This window comes from Amorphotheca resinae (assembly GCF_003019875.1).
Source record: "Amorphotheca resinae ATCC 22711 unplaced genomic scaffold M430scaffold_12, whole genome shotgun sequence".
Taxonomy (NCBI): Eukaryota; Fungi; Ascomycota; class Leotiomycetes; order Helotiales; family Amorphothecaceae; genus Amorphotheca; species Amorphotheca resinae.
In genome coordinates this window covers 915,768-937,941 of record NW_020194482.1, presented here as the reverse complement: position 1 = coordinate 937,941, position 22,174 = coordinate 915,768, and the positions used below count along the sequence as shown (strand labels likewise).

General features: G+C 44.9%; 8 protein-coding genes across 8 annotated transcripts; 4 read left to right on the top strand and 4 right to left on the bottom strand.

Moving 5' to 3' along the window:
- Nucleotides 1-106: 106 nt before the first annotated feature.
- On the bottom strand, nt 107-2,469 carry M430DRAFT_61553 (hypothetical protein). Its single transcript, XM_024868933.1, has 5 exons — nt 1,853-2,469; nt 1,608-1,806; nt 818-1,323; nt 471-770; nt 107-410 (listed from the first exon to the last, which is right to left on the bottom strand). The coding sequence occupies exons 1-5, from the start codon at nt 2,106-2,108 to the stop codon at nt 259-261; spliced, it is 1,413 nt and encodes a 470-aa protein (XP_024717503.1). The 5' UTR covers nt 2,109-2,469; the 3' UTR covers nt 107-258.
- A 475-nt stretch (nt 2,470-2,944) lies between these two features.
- Nucleotides 2,945-5,014, top strand: M430DRAFT_128205 (hypothetical protein). The gene is made up of 3 exons (XM_024862057.1): nt 2,945-3,225; nt 3,287-4,724; nt 4,779-5,014. The coding sequence occupies exons 1-3, from the start codon at nt 3,113-3,115 to the stop codon at nt 4,905-4,907; spliced, it is 1,680 nt and encodes a 559-aa protein (XP_024717502.1). The 5' UTR covers nt 2,945-3,112; the 3' UTR covers nt 4,908-5,014.
- Nucleotides 5,008-6,920, bottom strand: M430DRAFT_128201 (hypothetical protein). The gene is made up of 4 exons (XM_024862056.1): nt 6,123-6,920; nt 5,904-6,072; nt 5,625-5,852; nt 5,008-5,573 (listed from the first exon to the last, which is right to left on the bottom strand). Exons 1-4 carry the CDS (start codon nt 6,655-6,657, stop codon nt 5,183-5,185), a joined length of 1,323 nt encoding a protein of 440 aa, XP_024717501.1. The 5' UTR covers nt 6,658-6,920; the 3' UTR covers nt 5,008-5,182.
- A 150-nt stretch (nt 6,921-7,070) lies between these two features.
- M430DRAFT_128200 (hypothetical protein) lies at nt 7,071-10,457 on the top strand. Its single transcript, XM_024862055.1, has 4 exons — nt 7,071-7,190; nt 7,248-7,673; nt 7,757-9,485; nt 9,533-10,457. The coding sequence occupies exons 2-4, from the start codon at nt 7,538-7,540 to the stop codon at nt 9,993-9,995; spliced, it is 2,328 nt and encodes a 775-aa protein (XP_024717500.1). The 5' UTR covers nt 7,071-7,190; nt 7,248-7,537; the 3' UTR covers nt 9,996-10,457.
- Nucleotides 10,458-10,629: 172 nt separating this feature from the next.
- On the bottom strand, nt 10,630-11,168 carry M430DRAFT_88190 (hypothetical protein; the record flags this gene model as incomplete). Its single annotated transcript, XM_024869647.1, has 4 exons — nt 10,630-10,711; nt 10,762-10,849; nt 10,900-10,971; nt 11,135-11,168. Coding segments are annotated over 4 exons (276 nt in total), but the record flags the coding sequence as incomplete, so codon positions are not given.
- Nucleotides 11,169-11,802: 634 nt separating this feature from the next.
- On the top strand, nt 11,803-12,442 carry M430DRAFT_53732 (hypothetical protein; the record flags this gene model as incomplete). Its single annotated transcript, XM_024868408.1, has 4 exons — nt 11,803-11,855; nt 11,986-12,074; nt 12,131-12,334; nt 12,387-12,442. The coding sequence occupies 4 exons, from the start codon at nt 11,803-11,805 to the stop codon at nt 12,440-12,442; spliced, it is 402 nt and encodes a 133-aa protein (XP_024717498.1).
- A 649-nt stretch (nt 12,443-13,091) lies between these two features.
- M430DRAFT_53731 (hypothetical protein) lies at nt 13,092-13,643 on the bottom strand (the record flags this gene model as incomplete). The annotated part of the gene is made up of 5 exons (XM_024868407.1): nt 13,092-13,114; nt 13,166-13,207; nt 13,298-13,376; nt 13,432-13,539; nt 13,626-13,643. 5 exons carry the CDS (start codon nt 13,641-13,643, stop codon nt 13,092-13,094), a joined length of 270 nt encoding a protein of 89 aa, XP_024717497.1.
- A 353-nt stretch (nt 13,644-13,996) lies between these two features.
- Nucleotides 13,997-15,438, top strand: M430DRAFT_109112 (hypothetical protein; the record flags this gene model as incomplete). Its single annotated transcript, XM_024861254.1, has 4 exons — nt 13,997-14,231; nt 14,261-14,643; nt 14,698-15,090; nt 15,142-15,438. 4 exons carry the CDS (start codon nt 13,997-13,999, stop codon nt 15,436-15,438), a joined length of 1,308 nt encoding a protein of 435 aa, XP_024717496.1.
- Between the last annotated feature and the right edge of the window lie 6,736 nt (nt 15,439-22,174).

The window sequence follows — 22,174 nt, the reverse complement described above, 5'->3', positions numbered from 1 at the left end:
TCTACCACCCTCCTGAGGCGAGGCGGATAGCAGATGCCTTTTATTTTTCTCTCTCCTTTTCTTTTGGTGTCATAAATAGTTCGCATGTAACTGCTAGGTGTGTGATGCGGTTTCCAGTTTGTCGGATACGACTCATCTTCATTACTAGGTAACCCAGGTACCTTGCTCTTGAACACAGGTGTTTACTAGGTAAGAAGTATAATACAGGGGGTATCATAAACATGTTATGCCTTTCGCACACTCGCCAATGCTACATGGCTACATCACAGTGCACCTCGATTCCGAAGGGTGCTTATAGTAAATCCCAAACTGCTCGATCCCCGCAGCCGTTTCCAGCTCGATCTGCTTTTGCCTCGTCTCCTTGGGGAAATACTTCTTCAGGAACCTTGCAAGGTCTGCGTCAACGCTATCTGAGCAGCTGTTAGTGGGTGTACAGAAGAGCCATTGCGAGACCGAAAAGATGCCCCTACCCTCATCAGCTCCCATAATAACGTTGCCGCGGCAAAGCGGGCAGAATCTCCTTCTCTCTCTCTGCATCACTATCGTACACCGAATGCAAAAGATATGCTGGCATTTCATCCGTATAGGCCTCCAAGATATAGTGAAACAGATAGGGCATAAGTAATCATCGAGTTGCGGTGTGATCCCGACGATATCTTGCGTCACCTGGGAGCAGACGGCCTTCGCCATAGTCTCTGACATTATCGGGTCGGACTGGATGAGTTTGGGGAACGCTCTGGTCGCTCCAAGGTTCGTCCTCTTATCGAATTCTAAAAACATATCAGCACACGATCCAGATTAGGAGCGGTGTACTCGCTCTTTAAGATCTTTCCGATCGCTTTTTGGTTGATTTCTTGGAACCTCAAGTTTCGTAGAAGGGTGATATTGATCTTGACGAATCGATCCAGCGCCTGGCGGCTAGCAGGTAACTTGAAAGCAGTTACAAGCCCTCGTCGATTGACTTCACCTTGAAACCAATCTAGCTGTCTTGCGGCAGTGGTGCTTTCCCGACTGCCATGATCAAGCTCATTCGTCGAGAAGAATATCCCGGCCTGCAAATAGATGTCGAATAATTCTCTCCATCGATACATATCTGTCTTGCTGAACTTAGAGGGTTTAGTCAGAAGGGTGATTTCATTCGAAAGCGCGACGATCTCATCAGCCATGGCCCTTTGCTCCCCAGCTTGGAGGCTATCGAGATTTGTGACATCTTCTTGAAGTAGCTCAAAAAACTCAGCATCAAAGGTAAGGGGTATCTCTATTTTCCGGAGAACTGGCCCATCCTTCGACGGGATATTCTGCTCAGAAGAAATGGGTCTATCACTACGAAATCAATTAGTTCCACACGAGGTCCAGTGAAATCAAGAAAGACATGTATCTAGAGAGGCTCCAAAGCATAAGGCGACGCCATCTTCGTTACCATGACTTCAATGGTGCTGGCCATTACTCGGGGAGAGGAGCCACAGAGTCGCCCACAGCAACAGGGAGAAGTGGGAACCTAGAGCATCCCCAAAAAGAAAACCTCAGGAATGGTTGATTTGGATTTGAGGTTTTCTGAGATCAAATAACATCCAGAAACCGAAACAAGGTAGGGGGTCCAGGCTTACAGTTGATTGGGCAACTGGGGAAGCTCTGAGCCTTCCTGATTAAGATCCTGGCTGGTATTCTCCGCATAGTCCTTAGGACCTCCTTGCTTGAACAATCGTTTCTCCAAAAAGGACCTCGTGTCAGGTGATAACGCAGCATCTACAGCCAAGTCATCTGCGAAGAACAGGGTGAGTTTGGGACGAAATTCTCTCTTGCCACCTTGGGTCCAAGTTAGCCAAGCGCAGCCAATAATCGTAGAACCTACCATCAAAATCATACTGAAAAGTCACAGCGCCGCTGCCACTGCCTCTACGGTCGCTGCCTCCGATATTCTGAGATTCTTGGCCACACTCGGGGGCCAGTTGAGCGAAAGCCGTGATGTCCAAACCAAGTTCCTTCAGTTCAAGAGTAACCTTCTTGATAACTTTTTTTAGCTGTCCGTACGGAACTGCAGATTCCACCCAGTGCTGAGGGAACCCTTGCTCGATCAACTCGGCTCTGAATTGACGGGCGAACTTCATATTGAACGCTGGTTTGCTAGGGGTCCAACTTAGAAGAGGCTGCGGACGAGGTATTATTGTGATACATCAAGACCTTTGTCTCTAGCGATAGACACGAACCCCCGGGGGCCAATTTGAAGACGCAAGCAGGCTCGGAGAGATGGCAGGGAGGAGCGAGAAATATGTTTGCATGGAATACTTGCGGAAAGAGGTTAACAAGGAGGTAGGTAGTCTTCCGGACCAGACTTTACTTCTCCTTGCATTTGAGAGCGGGAGTAGCACGTGGCCTGGGCCGGTCTTTGGCTCTGGCTCTGGATGTTCTGGCCCTAACGGCAAGAGTCTTAAGTACTACGGAGGTACTTCGCAGGGGTTCTCTGTACAAGAGGGACCTGATAATGTCAAAGGCAAGTCGACTGAGCAGGTAGGAAAATTCTTTCTGCAGTGATGATATATCTGATCTGTCGCGAGAAGTTACTATTATTAGGCCAGACAAGTTGGTAGTCAACGGCCTAACCTCTATCACAATATCCCGAAGTTCCAAGGTCCGCAATGTTGGCCCTCTCAACTTCTCAAGTAACCTCAAGGTTCTGTTGTTGCTATAGAGCCCAGACCACCAGGATAGACCGATATATACCAGCTAGAGCCCGCCCACTTACGGAGTAGAAAATCAACCGGCCATCCCATTCAGCTAGAAGTTCAGAAGTTCAGAACACCGTTGCCCAGTAGTAGTACTGTAGCAGTAGTCCTAATAATAAAAGACGGCTACGTAAGGTAAGGTAGGGTAGTGCATGATCGGGGTTATTAAAAATTGTACCTTACCTCTCCTCGCTAAGCACATTATTTTATTTTTAACATTTCTCTTGATTTCTTGCACCGAAACATGTAGGTAGGTTCAGTCTTGAACCCGACCACATAATCTGCGGAGTACTGCCCTAGGTACAGTAAATCCACCAGTATTTGCTCAAGTACATCCATCTCTTCGCGGGAGTAGCGGCCTACCCGTATGTTGGCGCAGGGTTGCCACTATGGGCGCAGAGCAGTCGTCCCCTCGCAATGCCTCGCCCGCGCAAGACAACGCGGCGGTAAAGACCTGTTACTACGAACTACTCGGAGTCGGGCGCCAGGCTTCTGCTGATGAGTGAGAATTTCATGGCTATCCGCGATAATAGCAGCTAGGACTAATGATTTGCGCCACTCAGAATCAAGAAGGCCTACAGGAAAAAGGCCCTTGAGTTACATCCAGATCGAAACTACGGCGATGTCGAAAACGCCACCATTAAATTCGCTGAGGTGCAATCTGCTTACGAGGTTCTATCGGATCCGCAGGAGAGAGCATGGTATGATTCTCATCGCGAGTCCATACTTCGCGCAGATGGTGGTGCTTCTGAAGAAGAGCAATTCGAGCACAATGTGCGCCTCACAAGCGCTAGAGACATCGTGGGTTTGATCGGTAGGTTTAACACCAGTGTGCCCTTCACGGATGCACCAAATGGCTTCTACGGCATACTGCGGGGTACATTCGAAACTCTTGCAACGGAGGAGAATCTGGCTTGTGATTGGCAGGGGATTGATCCAATACAATATCCAGAGTTTGGTGGCGCAGAAGACGACTACGAAGCCGTTGTCAAGCCCTTCTACCGGGTCTGGGCGAACTTTTCAACTAAAAAGACATTCTCCTGGAGGGATGCATATAAATCTTCTGATGCCCCTGATAGGGCGACCCGTCGACTCATAGAGAAGGAAAACAGAAGACTCCGAGAGGAAGGCATCCGGGAATTCAACGATGCCGTAAGAGCGCTCGTGGCATTTGTCCGAAAACGAGATCCAAGGTTCATCCCAAATGCACAGTCAGAGGCTGATCGCCAAAAGATCTTACGAGATGCTGCAGCTGCTCAAGCAGCGCGATCGAGAGCTGCAAACCAGGCGAAGCTCAATCAACATGTAGTCCCGGATTGGGCAAAGACAAGCGGACCTGAAACGGAGGATAGCTTTACAGAGTCCTCTGAATCGGAGGTCGAGCACATTGAATGTGTTGTCTGTGGGAAAACTTTCAAGAGCGAGAAACAGTATGAAACCCATGAGAAGAGTAAGAAACACATCAAGGCTGTTCAAGCCCTCCAGAGGGAGATGCGACAAGAGAGCAGACGCCTCAACCTCGATGGATCGTCTGTCGATGGGCCCTCTACACTTACCGAAGCGCCCGAGGGGTTCGACAAGCTGGATCTGGATTCAACAGGCGCAGAAGGTGCCAATGAATCCACAACTAAACCAAACAGGGAGAATGGCGCCAAGAGCGAGGGGGAGAATCTCTGGGAGGTGAAAGAGCCCGAAGGCAGCAAAGCAGAAATTGATATTCCTAAACAGAGCCCGCGGCAAGCAATGGAAAATCAATCTGACTCTTCAGATGTAGATGATGAGTATGCGCCTAGAGCAGATGTGGAAAACCGGCTGGCTAGCTCGTTATCAGAGGCAAAAATCGCTGAAGAGGGAATGGATAATTCAGACCCAATAACTGTTGCAAGTCCAACGCTTAGTGACCTTAATGGGACTGGCAAGCAGAAGCTAGGAAAGGCAAAGGCAAAGCGTGCAAAGAAGGCTGCTCGACAAGAGATGGAGACTGCTGAAATCAACCAGGGGGTAAGTCTCAATCTGACACCTTGAGGACATGAAGAGACTGATGATGTTTCGTAGTTCGAATGCGTTACCTGCCGAAGTACTTTCTCTTCCAGGACTAAGCTTTTTAACCATATCAAGGAATTAAATCATGCCCAGCCAGTAGCGAAGACTGCAAAAAGCAAGAACAGTAAGAAGAACCGCTGAATTACCAAGGATTGTAATCCAGAAAGGGACACAGCCAGGCTGCAAACGAAGCGAGGGGTTTGGTGTTCATGTGTTTGATAGAACATCGGGACATCAAATAGACCGTCATGTTTAGCATTACACGATGTCGGAGATCATGACCTATAAAATATATTATCACTATGCGTGAGCTCCCCGGAGCGTGGCATCTTCTTGCAAAGTGATGCAAGCATTGGATTAAACTATTGCTCCCCTTTCAGACGCCAAATACCAAACCACCCATCCAAGCCGCGCGCCTAAGTAGCTAATATGGTATCATCTTCATCTTCATCATCGAAGGTTTCCACTTCATCTATCGCGCCATCTCTCTCAACACCGAGACCATACAGCGCTGGATCTTTATCAGCGACATGGATCACTGCCTTTCCTTCCACTTCTTGAACGGCTCGCCGCCATTCCTTCCAGTCATTCTCGTCACGGATTAAAAACGCGATGAGCATGCTTGGGTCCATTTCTTTTACGTGAATTCTCCTTAGCCTTCGAGTATGGCAGGAATCGATATCTTCTTGCGTATAATGACTAGGATTTTCTGGAAGGGGAAGGGCAGGTCGGGTCTGGTGAGGATCAAGATAGAAAAAGTAGGGCCCTTGAACGCCGATGAAATAGTGTGATGATGAAGGGCGGCCACTGGTAATGTTATGACGCTGAACAGCAACGGATCAGGAATAGAGCACATACCCAGCAATGCCGATAGACTGTGACATTTGTAATGACGCTTTCAAGGCTTCCCAGTAAACGGGTGTGATCTTATCTAGGCCTAACCTAGTCCCGACCAATATCAATGTCGGCTTGAAACTGCTATTATCGGGCTTTGCAATGCTCATAAAAGTATCCTCATAAACATCGGACCCATCACCAGTGATGTAAACCTTCAAATCCGAAAGCTCGCGACCGTTTGTCAATGCTCTACTCGAGGTCAGTAAATATGAATAATCGTGTTGTTTGCAGGCTCCTCACTGGATACAACGAGCAGTGGCTGAAGGCCCAAACCATTCTCCGGGATGTTTCCCACAAGCCGCGGCCCCGTGCTCTACAAATTTGTGTATCGAATAAGGCGCTCTGGGATCGTCGGCAAATAATGCGAGAATGTCTCGTTCTTCGATGTCTGAGGAGCCACGGCGCCAATCTGCCACATGGTTAGTCTCTTCGTAGACAAGAGAATTATGAGGGACGAACCCCTTCCCATTCGTAGCATGACAAGAGTATTTGCTAAAAGGCTTTGTCCCGATCTGATCATGCATCCCCAACCCGTGTCGGATGTAAATTTGCCTTGGTCAACAAGTTGGTTTCTTAATCGTACTGACAGTGACATCGATGAGGCCGCCTTTGGATCCGGGGATTTGGGAATTGCTGGGAAATTCGAGCGATATGTGAGCCATATTCTGGCTTCGAAATCGTCCAAAAAGGAAGAGGGCCAACCTCCATCTTCTCCGCCACTTGCAGACTCGTCGTGTGCTGAGGAGTCGTCAAGGCTACCTGTCGTACTGTCTGGCGGGGTTGCATCTTGAACGGGATCTTGAGGTTGAGCTGGCTCAAACTTGCCATCTAGAGGGGGAGTGCTCGCCGCGACGGGTACTAGATTCTTCTCGGGGACCTGATACTCTCGGCCTAAGCACCATATCGGAGAGCGCGATGCAGCATCGTTCGTAGGTTCCGGGTCCCAAAAGTACTGAACAATGCGCTTATATCGGCCAAAGTCGACGCTCGTCATAGCTCATATAAAGACCAGGTTCTTACTGCGCTCGAGTTGAGGTTGATGGCCGAAGGCATGCGGCGTGCTGCGTCGCGGAGGGGGCGGGGGGTGGTTAGAGGGGCGGCTCGTGGACAGTGGTCGAGGAGGGAAGCTGGCGCGAGACGACGCAAAGCAGCCACCTCCGGGTGGTAGTCAAGAGATGCAAGGATAGATATTAGGAAGCGTTGCTGTTGAACCTTCTGCCTCTTTTCATCGTCCTCCAGGTATGAAGTCGGCGACGGAGGGGCGAGGAGAACTGAGCAGCTGAGCTGAGCTTGGTGAGGTCAGAGAGCTGGGTGAGCGGAGCAGGCAGCTGATAGATACACCCGCCCACTGGGCTGTTTTTCGATGGCGTAGACGAGTACCGCTCGCTACCTTACCTTATGATGATCCAGTCAGCGTACCCTGCCCAGGTCGCAGTGACAGGACCAGCAGATAGATATCAAGAGAGGGAGAGGGAGTGACAGAGACAGAGAGATGCTGTATGTTCTATGTCTGTGTTCTATGCCTAGGTATGTCTCCATCTCCATCTCCATCTTCATCCCCAATCTAACCTACGCGGCCTTGAGAGGTGTACCTATCCTTGCATGTGTGTCCCGAGTAGGTAACTCTACTTTGTACGGAGGCCGTTTACTACCCCGCCCGCAGTCAGGTTTTTTATCGATAAGACTAGCGGCGTTGTGGTCTGTGCCTGAATCTGTTTGGACTTCAATTTGAACTTTGCCTCAGCTCCTCCCATCCCATCTCACCTCACCTCGCCTCACCTCACCTCGCCCACCCACCTATGGACGGACTGCTCTACACCTCCCTCTACACCTCCTTTCGGACAACTCCCATGCTGCACATCTGCAAGTAAAGTATGCCTCGCGGGAAGAAGGCGGCACACCGGGCCAGGTTCCAACAGCCTCGCTATGGATCAGGTGCATCCAGCCGTGAAACCTCGTTTGTCTCTTCCCCTGCTACAGGTGCTTCCTCACGTAGGGGCGAACACAAGGGTACAGACAAAGACACCTTCTTGCTGAAAGTATTTCTTCTTGTTTTGGACTATTGCTGACTCGTATGCTTGCTTTGGCCGCAGGGCTCACATTGCAAGAAGAGGCTCGAAACACTGAGCGGCACCATTCATTTTGGGAATCCGATCAAAAATTGAGGCATGCGAAGGTCAACTTTGTCAGCGCAGGGCGGCTGGATCCACTCCGGCCCCAACCCAAAGACCCGGAATCTGCTCTGGCAGGAATGACTCTAGACTCGCCTTCAGGTGAAGAGCTGGAAGTAGAGGTCGAGGTGGAAGAAGAGTTGGAGAAACGGAATACAGGAACTCACTCCACTGACTTGGTTAATGAACGGAATCCACTGTACATTGTTGATACAGTCGGGAGCGAGCCCGTACCCACTGGGTTACCCCCCCCTCAGCTCCCGCTCCGTCCACCATCCCCGACACCATCTAATTCTAGTGAGGAAGTAATACTGTTCGGGGGACGCAACAGTCAGGGCGAGGTCATTTCCAGGGCTAGGAAACCTCCTAAAATACCTACTGATGCAATTGACGCAAAGATCAAGTTAGTTGAGGACAGAATCCATGAACAGGAAGAGCTACTTGATGAAGCTATTCGATGTAAAGGAGTTGCCTCAAAGTCCTCACGGGAGTCCGCTGATTCCTCGCCTGGCGAGTTTGATGCCATACTACCTAAGCGTGGAAATCGACGTAACCGCCGACGCGATCGCCATGGTCCTCGTGCAGGTCTCAGCAAGGCCGAAGAAGATGCGCTGGTCGCCGATTACATCGCGAACATCGAAGGTGGAGGAGATTCTCTGCTTCAAAATGCTTCATTTAATCAACGCGAATTAGGTGGTAGTGAAGATGGTGGGCAGGACGAGACAGAGTCGTCCAGAGAGCCAAATTTCCCTTCAAAAGCTGGTTTAGACAGCGGTTGGGACCGTTCAGATATGTGCGATTTTGACGATTTAAGCACATCTGATGGGGCAATAGGAGAAGTCCAAGCCATCGTTTCCAAGAGGGACCGCAAGAGTGGAGTGCAATACCTTGTTGTCTGGCAGGGTCAAACTGTCGACGAGGCAAGATGGGTTCCTGCTAGTGCTTTAACGGGTGCCGCTGCATTATCCTGTATTAATGAATTCGAGGCCGAAGAAAAGCTTGTTGCTGAGTTCCAGGACAATGGGGAGGAAGATTCTGATGATTCAGAAGATACAGATGTCGATGATGCACTGGAAGAGGAAGATGATCAGGATCTCCTGCAGAGAAAGATAGATCGTATGACAGATGAGCAGATCGCAAGATTGCTGGCCAAGCAAGAGGAGCTCGGTATGGGATCAGACGAGTTGCTGCTCTTTGACGATGCAGCCGATGCCGATGAAGATGAAGATATCCCTTCTATAACAGCTCGATTCAATCCCGCCATGCTTCCAAACAGATCTCGAACAAAGGATCGTGGTACCAAACCACCTCGAGGCGAATTCCCCGCAGCAACCGCCCTAGCTGACGCGTATGATGGATTCGATGTTATGGACTTTGACCGTCCAAGCCTCAAAAGAAAACCCAAAGGTCGCAAAGGCAAGCTTGTCGTTGATCTTTCAGACTCCGAGCTCGAGATATCGATGCAAAAGACGTATGAGAATGATCGGGTCAAGAAAAAAGAGAGAAAACAAGAGCGTGAGGAGTTACGGGCTCAAGGATTACTGGGAAGTAAAAATGGCAAACCTGACCTAAAGAAGAAGTATCAAGAGGGAATGAGTATTCGCGAAATCAAGGAAGAGATCAGAGCATTTTTGATGGGAAAGAATACCACGTTAGTATTACGTCTCCCGAGAAAACAAGTACAAGCTGACTTCGTAGACTCGCGCTTCCCCCAATGGACAAAGCAAACCGAAAAATAGTCCACGAGATTGCCAATGCTTTCAACTTAAAGTCCAAGTCTGCTGGGACGGGCACTAAACGATTCCCAGTCCTCTACCGCACCTCACGAACGTCAGCTTATGTTGAACGTACATTTGATGCTCTCGAAGCAAGACTCACGCGTCGTTTCTTCCCTCGCATGGATGTGAGCGGTAAGAGATACAGTGCTGGGTCCAAGCATTCTGGCCGTGGAGGAGGTGGTTTCAGCAGCGCCGGTGTCAGCTATAGAGATGGTGACATCGTTGGTGGATCGGCACCAGAGCTTGGAGTTGATAACAAGGGTAGAGCTATGCTTGAGAAGATGGGTTGGAGCACTGGCACAGCTCTCGGTGCACTCAACAACAAGGGAATCTTGCAACCTGTTTCCCATGTTGTCAAGACTACGAAGGCCGGTCTTGGATAAAAATCCCTTGACGCTGTCGGGAGTAATATCTTTGTCCACTTGAGCTTTGTATGACGTTTCAACCAGCGAAAATGGGATGAGGACGGCGGACCGATTATCCCTACTGTATGTAACCTAGATGCATTTAACCAGCTCCCTCAATCAATCCAAGAGACTTGTTGCGGAGAATGCGACAACATCAAGCCTTGACCTGAAAATGCTTGCGAAAAATACATTGCGACAGAAATCAACTGCATGGACAGCAGATTCTCGACTCGCTCCGCCTTCGTGCTTCTTTTGGTAGGAGCGCCCAAATTAAATTTGGGTCGCCTCTTCCAATTCCGATGGTTGGATCAAGGTCCCAACCGCGCGCCTTATCACTGTCTGCAAATGAAGCCCAAAATCGAATTTCAAATGTTGTCTTCTGAATTCCCCTATTCTGAAGACGCTTATTGTACAGCCACGTACCCCGAAAGCAGACCGTGAAGACATGTGCCCCCAATAAAAAGCAACCCATCCATAACGCATTAATGAGACCCGAGGATCCCAGACCACTTCAGCCTTATCATCCTCAAAAAGATGTCCCAAAGCTAAAGCAAATCCGATACCCTATGAAAAACCCGAAGAAAAGGAAACCCAAAATAACCTATTTCGTAGACGACGAGTACTTGGTCACAGCCTTTGTACCTTCTGATACGGCATGCTTTGCAAGTTCGCCAGGAAGAATGAGCCGCACGCTGCAATGGGTGTCAGATGGGGTATCTAATGATGGCAGCAGAAAACTTACGATGTTTGAATCTCTCGGGATGAGATGGTTGACTTCTTGTTGTATGCTGCAAGCTTGGAGGCCTCGGTGGCGACGCGCTCAAAGATGTCTGGGAAGTCGCGTTAGAAATTGAATAAATAAGCTGGCGGGGTGCCATACCATTGACGAAGGAGTTCAGGATCGACATGGCACGGTTGGAGATACCAGTGTCGGGGTGGACTTGCTTCAAGACTAGAATCGCGACGAGTCAGTGGATGCTTTCTTTGAACGGGGTACGCGACGCGACGCGAAACCAATGCTCAGAGGTTGGAGGCCAACGGAGACCGCGATGTAACAATGTTGACGCGATCAATGCTTGCAAAGGGGCGCGACTCCCAAAGCGGAAGAGTCGTACCTTTGTAGATGTATGAAGAGTATGTCTCCTTGCGCGTCTTGGTGCGCTTCTTCTTGTCGCCAGAAGCGGCGGTCTTCTTGCCAGCTTCCTTCTTCTCGGCGGGAGCCTTGGAGGCAGGGGCCTTGGTGGCGGGCTTCTTCTCAGCGGCGGCTTTGGGAGGCATTTTTGGATATGGATCTGGGGTGATATGCGGGGAGCGTAAAAAGAGCTGTCGGCGGGAAGAATGGGAAAATGGGAAAGGGAGAGCGGGCGGGTGAGATACTGGACGTGTCGGTGATGCTGAGGGGCGGATTGGTGGGCGATGGATGAAGAGGAGGAGGGGAGGAAGAAAGGTGGAAAGGAAGAACGAAGGCGCCGTATTTATATGAAGAGCGGCGAGCGGCGCTAGAGCGAGCACGCGCAGGAGATCACACCAATCAGAGGACGCGCTCGCTTGACGCAGGCGGTGGCACGATTCGCACGCGAGTAAACACGCCCCCGTGGATCACTAACTTAGCGAGCACCGGTATATCTGCTGCGGCATCCCCCCAATCCTCTTCTTCCACTTCCATCACCACCCGTACTATTCGTCCTTATTGCCATCAGCCCTCTTCACGGCCCCATCCACCTCTCGATTTCTCGATTCTCCCAATCACTCTAACTAATCCACCAATCCAACCTCTCTCAAAATGACTGGAGGCAAATCCGGAGGAAAGGCCAGCGGCTCCAAGAACGCGCAATCGTGAGTCGCCTCTCTGTTTCCCCCCTTTGCCTTGGTATCTTGGCCGCTTTTGACGCGTCTTTCTCCCTTCTCGCGCATGTCGCATCGATCGCGTCCCTCGAACGCTGAGCTTTTGCTAACCATTCGATAGCCGATCGTCCAAGGCCGGTCTTGCGTTCCCCGTTGGTCGTGTCCACCGTCTTCTCCGAAAGGGCAACTACGCTCAACGTGTTGGTGCTGGTAGGTTGTCTCGGGTCCACGACGCCCCTGTTCCACAGTTCTAACGCGTCATACAGGTGCTCCCGTCTACCTTGCCGCTGTCCTCGAATACCTTGCAGCTGAAATCCTCGAATTGGCTGGCAATGCCGCCCGCGACAACAAGAAGACCCGTATCATCCCCCGTCATCTGCAACTCGCCATCCGCAACGATGAAGAATTGAACAAGCTTCTCGGACACGTTACAATTGCACAGGGTGGTGTCTTGCCCAACATCCACCAGAGTGAGTTCCCCCAAGACCTCGCGTGCCGATTATTGGCTAACCAAAATTCAAGACCTTCTGCCAAAGAAGACCCCGAAGGGTGGCAAGAATCCCAGCCAAGAGCTATAGTTTTCATTTCTTGTGGTCGGTCGCGTTTCTGAGGGTTTGCTTTTATGATAATGGATGGGGTGTCGTCTGGGTCTGGGTCCACGGTTGCTTTTTCCGCGTTCTGGTTGTACATTAAATCCATGGCAATGGATGGAGATATCAATCTTATGAGAAACTGATAAAACATTCATCTACTCTACCTCCATGTCTTGCGGTATATTTCATTCGGATGGCCTTGCGCCTGGGCTAGTCCGCTTGATATCTGGGGTTCTATTTTAGGAACGCGACGTCAGAGTTTGGTTTTCAAAATTTGGCGTATTAGAGGGTTGAGTGGTTGGCGTTTGAATATAGAGGATCGAAGCCAATATCAACAATATCAACAGGTTAAAAATGATGAGCCAGCGATTCCGTCACGCACATCCACTCGGACTCCTAGATTTATCTAATTTCCTAGCTGCGGCTGTCTTCCACCAAATTCTAATAAATATATTTTCAACGAGCTGTTGGCTCCTAGCGCCTTGCGCAGTCACGCAATGATCTTGTTCTTCTGTATCTACATCACAAGCACTGTTTCGGGAGCTCTAGCCATCGGTGAATGACTCTATTGCATCCTATGTACGTCTTCAAGGGGGGGGTTCTCTCCATTGCATGCCCCAAAATCCTACCCGCTCTACAAAATCATAGGACGTGGCGCTGGGTTCATGTCAGCTCTCAAGTCCACGCCACTGGAGTTCGTTGACTTACGGTCGAGAATTGGTGCTGGGAGGTTTCTTTCAAACTTGGATCCTAGTTGACAGGTCTTGTAAGCATCATGCAATACAACAGAAGAAAAGGCATTTCGAGCAGAGTAGAAGCTCGAGACCTTGGAAGACTAACCTCCGGGGGCGGTTGGTGCATGGTATGGATCAGGGTGTTTCCACTTCTCAAGCAGCTCCTCCGCCTCTTGGAACAATGCCTAATAGACCAAAAATCAGCTTAGTCTCCTGAATTCCGGCATTTGGGAGACCTGCCCTCTGTTGTCTGGGATCTCGTATGTTTTTATTCGCCTCAAACAACGACCGGATGTACAGCGCCTGACCTCTCCAGAGATACCGGTGCACGGCCCAATCGAGAGCCAGCTTCAGGGAGCGTCGGTAAAGGGAACTCAAAGAGAATCTGGTCAGTTTTCGAGCTTCAGATTCCGAGTGGGATTAACTCACCATACCGCTTGCTTCGTAGACATCTTGTCCGGTGTGAGGTGACAATGACTGGCCGGCCTGCTCTGGCGTAGTTCCTCGTCGAATATAGTATTCCGGGCGTCCTCCGCGACAATCGGGCTTATGGTGCAATTCAAAGCAGGATGTAGTGGGCAGTTGAGCGCAGTACGTTGGTGTTGAATCGCGAGATGATGTTGCGGTCCTGCGGAGCGTGCGGCTAGCGGCGACCAGTGCGGCTCGAATCCCGGATGCAGCTACCGTAAAGTCCCGCTACCTAGGTATTTCGCGGAAACCTGGGCCTTTTCACTTCACTTCTACCACATCCAGTTCCTCACTCATCATCTCCCTCATCTCTCTTCCTCCACGTCTTCGGATCAGCATGCTCTCCAGAAGAGTCCTAGTTGCATCCCGCTTTTTGCGGGCTCATCGAGCACCGCATTTGCGGTATCCCTTGCCCGTTGTCCAACAATTCCGTTCCTATGCCGACAGAGTCATCAAGGTTCCACAGATGGCAGAGTCGATTTCTGAAGGAACTTTAAAGCAATGGTCGAAACAGATTGGCGAATTCGTTGAGCAGGATGAAGAGATTGCGACCATCGAGACGGACAAGGCAAGTCTAGCTTACTCCCGACGATCACACGAGAATACACCGGCTCACTTCTATGCTTCCAGATCGATGTAGCCGTCAATGCTCCCGAAGCTGGTGTCATCAAGGAATTCCTTGCAAACGAAGAGGATACCGTCGTTGTTGGTCAGGATTTGGTCCGTCTCGAACTTGGAGGGGCGCCGGGCGGAGGGGAGAAGCAGGCAGCCGACGCAGAGCCCAAGGAGCCAGCCACGCCCTCAGATCGTGAGCCCTCGAAGAAGGAGGAACCCAAACCGAAAGATGAACCAAGCCCGCCTCCACCGCAGGAGAAGAAGGCTGAGCCAAAGAAGGAGGCGCCGCCACCAAAACCTACAGAGCCAAAGACCGATGCCAAGCCAAGCAGTTCTACCCCTGTTCTCGGTAGTCGCGAGGAGCGGCGTGTATGCAATTGACAATCTTCGTGGTAGGAACGCAATAGCTAATGATTCGTATAGGTCAAGATGAATCGCATGCGCCTTCGTATCGCGGAACGCCTAAAGCAGTCACAGAACACCGCTGCCTCCCTCACGACATTTAACGAGGTTGACATGTCGTCTCTGATGGAGTTCAGAAAGCTCTACAAGGATGAGGTGTTGAAGAAGACCGGCGTAAAACTTGGATTCATGAGCGCCTTTTCCCGTGCATGTGTACTTGCAATGAGGGATATACCAGCTGTCAACGCTTCAATCGAGGGGCCTAATGGCGGCGATACCATTGTCTACAGAGATTACGTTGATATCAGCGTCGCTGTTGCAACGGAGAAGGGCCTTGTAACCCCAGTTGTTCGGAACACGGAGACAATGGATCTTGTTGGGATTGAAAAAGCAATTGCGGATCTGGGAAAGAAGGTAAATGAACCATCTCTACCTGCCTGTTACTTGTTCTGATCTTCATTCTAGGCCCGCGATAACAAGCTCACCATTGAGGACATGGCTGGTGGTACTTTCACCATCAGCAACGGTGGCGTCTTTGGATCCTTGATGGGCACTCCAATCATCAACCTCCCTCAGACCGCTGTACTTGGATTACATGCCATCAAGGACAGGCCTGTTGCTGTGAACGGCCAGATCGTAATTCGACCTATGATGTACCTAGCGCTAACTTACGATCACCGCCTTCTGGATGGAAGGGAGGCCGTCCAATTTCTGGTGAAGGTCAAGGAGTACATTGAGGATCCTCGACGAATGCTGTTGTAGACAGCGACACGCCAGTTTCCTTGTAGCAGGCTTTTGTCCAACACCAATAGAACCTTATGACTTGTACAATAGGATACTTATAGCGTTAAGACATAACAAATTGTACATTGATGTACTAGTTAAGGGGGATTAAATTTGGATTTTATTCTACTATATTACTAGTAATGAGTTTCTTGTCCTGTCAAGTGCCCTTGTAGGTTTATAATAATATATCTTAAAGAATAATCTAGCAGGCTTTACGTTACTCTATATAATACTTACACTAGGATTACCTTAAATAAGGGCGTAGGGCCATTATAATATTCCTATAGCAGTCCCTCTTTATTGATTATACCTTAACCATTAATTAACAACTATAAAAAAACATTGTCTATATAATTACCTAGTATTTTATTTGTTCTAATTTATTTAGAATAACTATCTTATAACCGTCTCTAAGTGTTAACTATCCTTACTTAATTAATTATCCTTTTAAACAGACTGTCTCTATAGTAATTAACTATCTTTATTTAAAGAGATTGTTCCTTTCTAAATATAATTATTATTATTATTATTGTTCTTACTACCTATGCCTAATATATACAGAACCTCTATACTACATAAATCACGTAGTAAAACCGTACTAAAGCCAGGTAAAAACCTACGTACTACCTCTTGTAAATACTTTATTATAGTACTACTAAGGCACTAAGACCTTATTACTACCTTACTAGAACTTAACCTTCTAGCCTAGTAATACTAAACATACTAACAAGACACTAGTAAGACGCTAAAAGGACGCTAGCTGTTAACTAGGATTACTCTCCTTCTTTCTTAGCTAGGTAGCGCTCGGCTAGCCTAAACTATAAGAACTAGCTAGTAGATAGTAGCTAGTAGATTAGTACGCGCGTACTCTTTCTTCTCTCTATTACTACTATAAAGTCGCGGAACGTCTATAACGCCTTTAAGTAAAGTACTTACTATAAGGCCTGTCGCTACTAGTTAAGCTACTAGTAGTTAAGGACTAGGTAAGCTACTATCTCTAGGGCCTTACTATAAGGGTACTAAAGAGTCGCTACCTCTAGTACTCTACGTTTAAAAAGAAAGGCCTAGAGCCTAACCTTACTAGTATAGATCTACGTTAAAAGTAAGCTCTTATACTTATAAAAGAGTAAGTACTTCTTAAGGGTATCTACTAAAGGGGTAAGTAGTACGGCTAGGGTAGTACCTTAGTAGTACGCTAGCAAACTATTGTGTTAGGTCTATCGTGTCCTCTAGTTCTCTTATAAGGTCTCTTCTAGTAAAGAGTCCTTGTACTAGTCCTTTGTTTATACGGCTTAGCCTGCCCTATACTTAAGTAACGTATAGAGTAGTACTATAGTAGCGTCGTAATAGCGTTTCTAGCGTTATTAAAGGTAGGTCGCTACCTTATTATAGATAGACTATATAAGTTCGCCCTTACTTATATATTCTAGACGTTATTTAAAGTCTACTACCCTCTTATTAAGGTAAAGGTTAAGTAAAGGCGTAGCTATTTTAGACTTAAGAAACTAAACAAGAGTCGCCTAGTACGCTTTTATAATAATATAAAAGTACTATAACTACTTTATAATAAGGTCCTTTATAATCCTCTTAGCTTGTTACCTAAAGGGGTAGTACTAGACCCTTACGCTATATACTATAGCGCTCTAGATTACCTTTATATAGATCTCTCTTACGTGTAGTAGGCTATATCCTTACGTAAATATAGTAAGCCTTATAAGCGTAAACTACTAAGTAACAAACTTTTGTTTAATAGCGTTAAGGTAGCCCTTTTACCTAAGCTTCTAATCTATCTAAACTCTTAGAAAGTAGGCCTCTTAGACTAGGGGTATAACCCGGCCGTTAAGGTAGACAGGCGTTATTAGTATAACGTAAGTATAAGTAAGGTAAAAGAGCTCGCTCTTTTTAAGGGTAAACTCTATTTCTCTTGTCTATACTTACTAGCTATAAGTCTACTACGCCTCTTTAAGGTACTAGCGTGTCTTTATCGTGTCTTTACTAAATACTAAAAGGTTAAGGTCGTTAGTAAACCTTACTATAATAAGGCCTATATGTCTTTATAGTAGCGTATATAAGCTAGTAGTATAAAGGAGAAAGAGGATAAGAAAGAAGGGTAAGCCTTATAGTACCTTTATAGTAACCTCTTAAGGTAGCGCCGCCTCCTTATTAAAAAAGAGGCTAGCTATCTAATTAGTAAGAAAGCTATATACCTACTATATAGCCTATATAAAGAACCTTAGGTATTAAAGAGTATAGAAAAGGCGTATATAGTTTACTATATTAAAGGTACCTTTAATGTCTAGTTAGAAAAGGGACGCTATAGCCTTATAGCTCTACACTATATATATAGTGTCGACTACTATTTTAACTATAAGGTCTGTTAAGCGTTATAGCCGGTTTCTTATCTAAACTCTAGTAGAGTAGTAAGGTCCTTAAGGCTGTCTAGTAAACGTAGGTAGTACGCTATTAATATACTACTACCTTAACTAAACTTTACTAGCGCGATCTCTAGTAAGCTAGTACTTACTAACTCTAGACGATCTAAGATATAAAGACTAAGAGCTAGTATAACGCCTTTACTACTATCTTAAAAGACTAATAAAAACTCTAGAGTCTTAAAAGGTAGGCTAGGCTCTATAGTTATATGCCCTTAGAACCGGCCTTACTCTTTCTTTTTTAAGGCGCTAATAAGGAGGTACTAGCTATAAGCTACTATAATAAAGTAATAGTATTAGGCTAGTAGTTCTTTTTAGAATTAGTAGCTAATCTTAGTAACGTCGTTCTAGACCTCTAAGATAAGTAGTACTAGTAGTTTACTATTAACGATACTATAATAAAGGCAGACATTACTAACGTTCTCTAAAAGACAGGTACCTAAAAGGTACTAAGACCTAACCTACTACTTACTAGCTTCTTTAAGGTATATAGGCGCCCTTTAGCTAAGCTCCTTATAGTAGTAGTAACTATAAGCCTCTAGCTAGGGCACGTCTTAGCGTAGTTTAAAGTAGTAAAGGTAGTAGTACTACGTAAGCCTAAAAAGACCCTTAAATAGTAATAAACTACTAAGGCCTATAGGCTAATATTACTCTTAAGTATAATAGACAAAGTAATTAAGTTAGTAATTAGCTAGTACTTTACTAATACTATAAAGTCGTAAAGGCTCTTTCTAAAAATATAGTACGTCCTTAGCTAACCTTCTTTCTTAAGGTAGATAGGTCTATAATACGTATAAGCTAAGAGGTAAGTAAGTTAATAGCCTTATTAACCTTATAAGGTATATCTAGCGGCTTAAAAGAGAGGTAGAGCCTCTTAGCCTTAATCGCTACTAGCTCTTAGTTTATTAAAGTCTAGCTTTATCCTAGTACCTCTACGGCTCTCTTATAGCGATCTTTTACTTAGGTAATAACCTTAATTAGCTAGGTATAGTAGTTAGATCCCTTATACTCTAGGTTACCTTAGTAAGTATACTAGAGTATTACTATAGCCTATACATAATTAATCGTTAAGTCTTGTTTACTATGTCTCTTTTAGGTTAGCTCTCCTTAAGGTATATATAGTAAGAGCTACTACTTATAGGCTAGATAAAAGAGGGTCTTTAATTTAGGGGTAGTCTTACTAGCTCTATCTTAGAGTAAGTAGTAAAGGTTTATATTACTTATAACGATTTATAGCCTCTTTAAGTCTTCTTTAGTAAGCCGCTAAAGAGGGCTAGTCTAGCCTAGAGAGTTAGGAATTAGTAAGTATATTAACTAGATAGTAATACCTTATAGAGTAACGTAATACTAGTTAGTACTAGTCTTTACTACTTAGGTAAGAAGTAGGTACTACTTATAAATATAGATAACTATACGGCCTTTACCCTTATAGACCTACTAGTACTTTACTTATACTAGGTAGTAGACTATCTTTGTCTGTTTATTATACTATAGCTCTTAGATTACTATAACGTTAGCTTTATAGCTATTATAAAGTACTATTAAGGTAAGGCCGTTCTTTCTTATAGTGTTTTAGTATACTATTATTAATTTTATTACTAAGAGTCTAGGATCTATAAGTCTTACGTTATATAAGGGTCGTTAGACCCTTAGTTAGTTCCTTAGCTTAACATCTTTATAATGTTGTAGCTCTAAACTGTTACTATATCTAGCGCTCTAATAAGAAGGCGTTTACGCCTTACTAGAGTCCTTACTATAGGCTTCTTATTATTACTTATCTATAGTCTCTTAGGTACTATAACCTAGTAGCTATCGTTATTATCTTATAAGGACACTAGTATAACGCTAAGTACTCGGCTAGTAAAGCTACTCTTTAATACCTTAAACTATCTAAGTCTTTACTAATATATAGTATATACTTACTCTTTTACCTTAAGGGCCTTAAGACACTAATAGTCTTATACTATATATAGTCTACTATAGTTAATATATCTCTTTTTACTATTAAGTTAAGGGTACTCCTCTTTACTCTAAAGGTATGCCGCTCTTATATAGTAGCTATACTAGGCCTAGTTCTTATAGAACCGCCTAATGTAGCTAAACTAGTAGTACTAGAAGTATCTTTAGATTTGTAAGTTAGCTAAATATAGCTTGTAGTTAAAGATTTAGGCTTACTAGATTAGCCTTTGTTTATATAGGCGCGTTACTATATTAGTACTCTAGAGGTATAGTACTATTATTATAAACTTTACTATAAAGGCCTTAACAAGCTTAACTTTAACCTTTATAACATATAGCGTATAGGCTTAGATCTCTACTAGTAACGCTCTTAATTCTACTTATATAACCTAGTCTACTAGTAGGCCCTTTATAATTACTATAAACTTACTCTTATAGAGCTAGGCCGTAGGCTTAAACGCCTTTTATACTTAGCCCTAATCTTAGATTATAGTCTTTAGTATAGCCTTCTTAAAGGTAAAGATAGTATTACTACTAGAAAGCTAGTAGGTCGCTACTACCTTAGCGTCCTTAATTACTATATTAGCTACTATTACTACTTTAATAGCGTTATAACGTACTAGGTCTTCTGTCTGTCTATCTACTCTAATCCTTAGCTCCTTAATCCGTCTCTCTAGTATTACTTATACTCTTATTAGGTACTAGCTTACTACTAACGTGTATATAGCCTAAAGGGCTACTACTACTATTAGCCTCTAAAAGGCCTCTTTTAACATTGTTCTTAATTACCTAATCGTTACTAGGTTGTCGTTAGAAAGGGTCTTAAGAGTACGTAAGAAGGTTACTATATTTACTACCTTTAGCTTTACTACTACTATCGTTATCGTAATAAGGTTATAAAGAAGGCGTAACGCCTTATCTTTCTTACCTAGTATTACGTAGGCCTTAATTCGTTATAAGATTAACTTTGTTTTATTGTCTATACTACTCTTACTACTTACTAGCTTCTTACTATAGCTTTTTATTAGGGAATAAGAGTATTAGCTCTTTCTTATAAGTAGGTAGTACTAGCTCTGTTTAAGTCTAGTATACCTACTATCCGTTACTATAGGCTTACCTATAGTCTGCTAGTACTCTAGAGAGTATCTAAGGGTACTGATTTTAATTCTATTGTTCGTTTTTAAGTTTTTAGGGCAGTTAGGGGCGTAGGCGATATAAAAGCTTTTTTCTTCTAAATATAATTAAATATAAGAAACAGTCTAATCACGTCTACTTATAAGGTCTTTTTTTTTTTTTTTTTTTTTTTTTAATAAAATACAATTTCTCTTAACACTGTCTAGCCTAGATTATACTTATTTTTTAAGCTTTTAGAGTTTTTACTTTACTTAGTACCCTTTTTATTCTATAGTTGTTATAAGGTGTACCTAGAAGATGCCTAGGGCACCTATTACTAAGCGCTTACTAAAGCAAACCTATATATAGCTCTTGTTAGTAGCTGTCCTTTTAATAATCTTTAAGAATAAGAAATCCTTTAAAACTAATACTACCTTAGACAGCCTAAGTCTATTATAGTCTTATTCTTTCTTACTTAAGTCTAGCCTAGTATTAAGTTATAGTAAAATTTGTTTTATTTAAAGTCTTACTATTCTAAACGTTCTACTAATTTAGTACTTAAGTTACTTATAACTACTATACTATTATATTAAATTTAAAAAGGAAACTTTATAACAGTTACCTACGCTCTTAACTACTCTAAAAACTTAAAAACAAACGATAGAATTAAAATTAGTACCCTTAGATACCCCTTAAAGTACTAGTAGACTATAAGTAAGCCTATAGTAACAGATAGTAAGTATACTAGACTTAAATAAAGCTAGTACTACCTACTTATAAGAAGGAGCTAATACTCTTATTCTCTAATAAAAAGCTATAGTAAAGAGCTAGTAAGTAGTAAGAATAGTATAGACGATAAAACAAAGTTAATCTTATAACGAATTAAGGCCTACGTAATACTAGGTAAAAAAGATAAGGCGTTACGCCTTCTTTATAACCTTATTATAATAATAATAGTAATAGTAGAGCTAAAGGTAGTAAACATAAAGACCTTCTTACGTACTCTTAAGACCCCTTTTAACGATAACCTAGTAACAATTAGGTAATTAAGAACGATGTTAAAAGAGGCCTTTTAGAGGCTAATAGTAGTAGTAGCTCCTTAGGCTACGTATACGTTAGTAGTAGGCTAGCGCCTAATAAGAGTATAAGTAATACTAGAGAGACAGATTAAGGAGCTAAAGATTAGAGTAAATAGACAGACAAAAGAC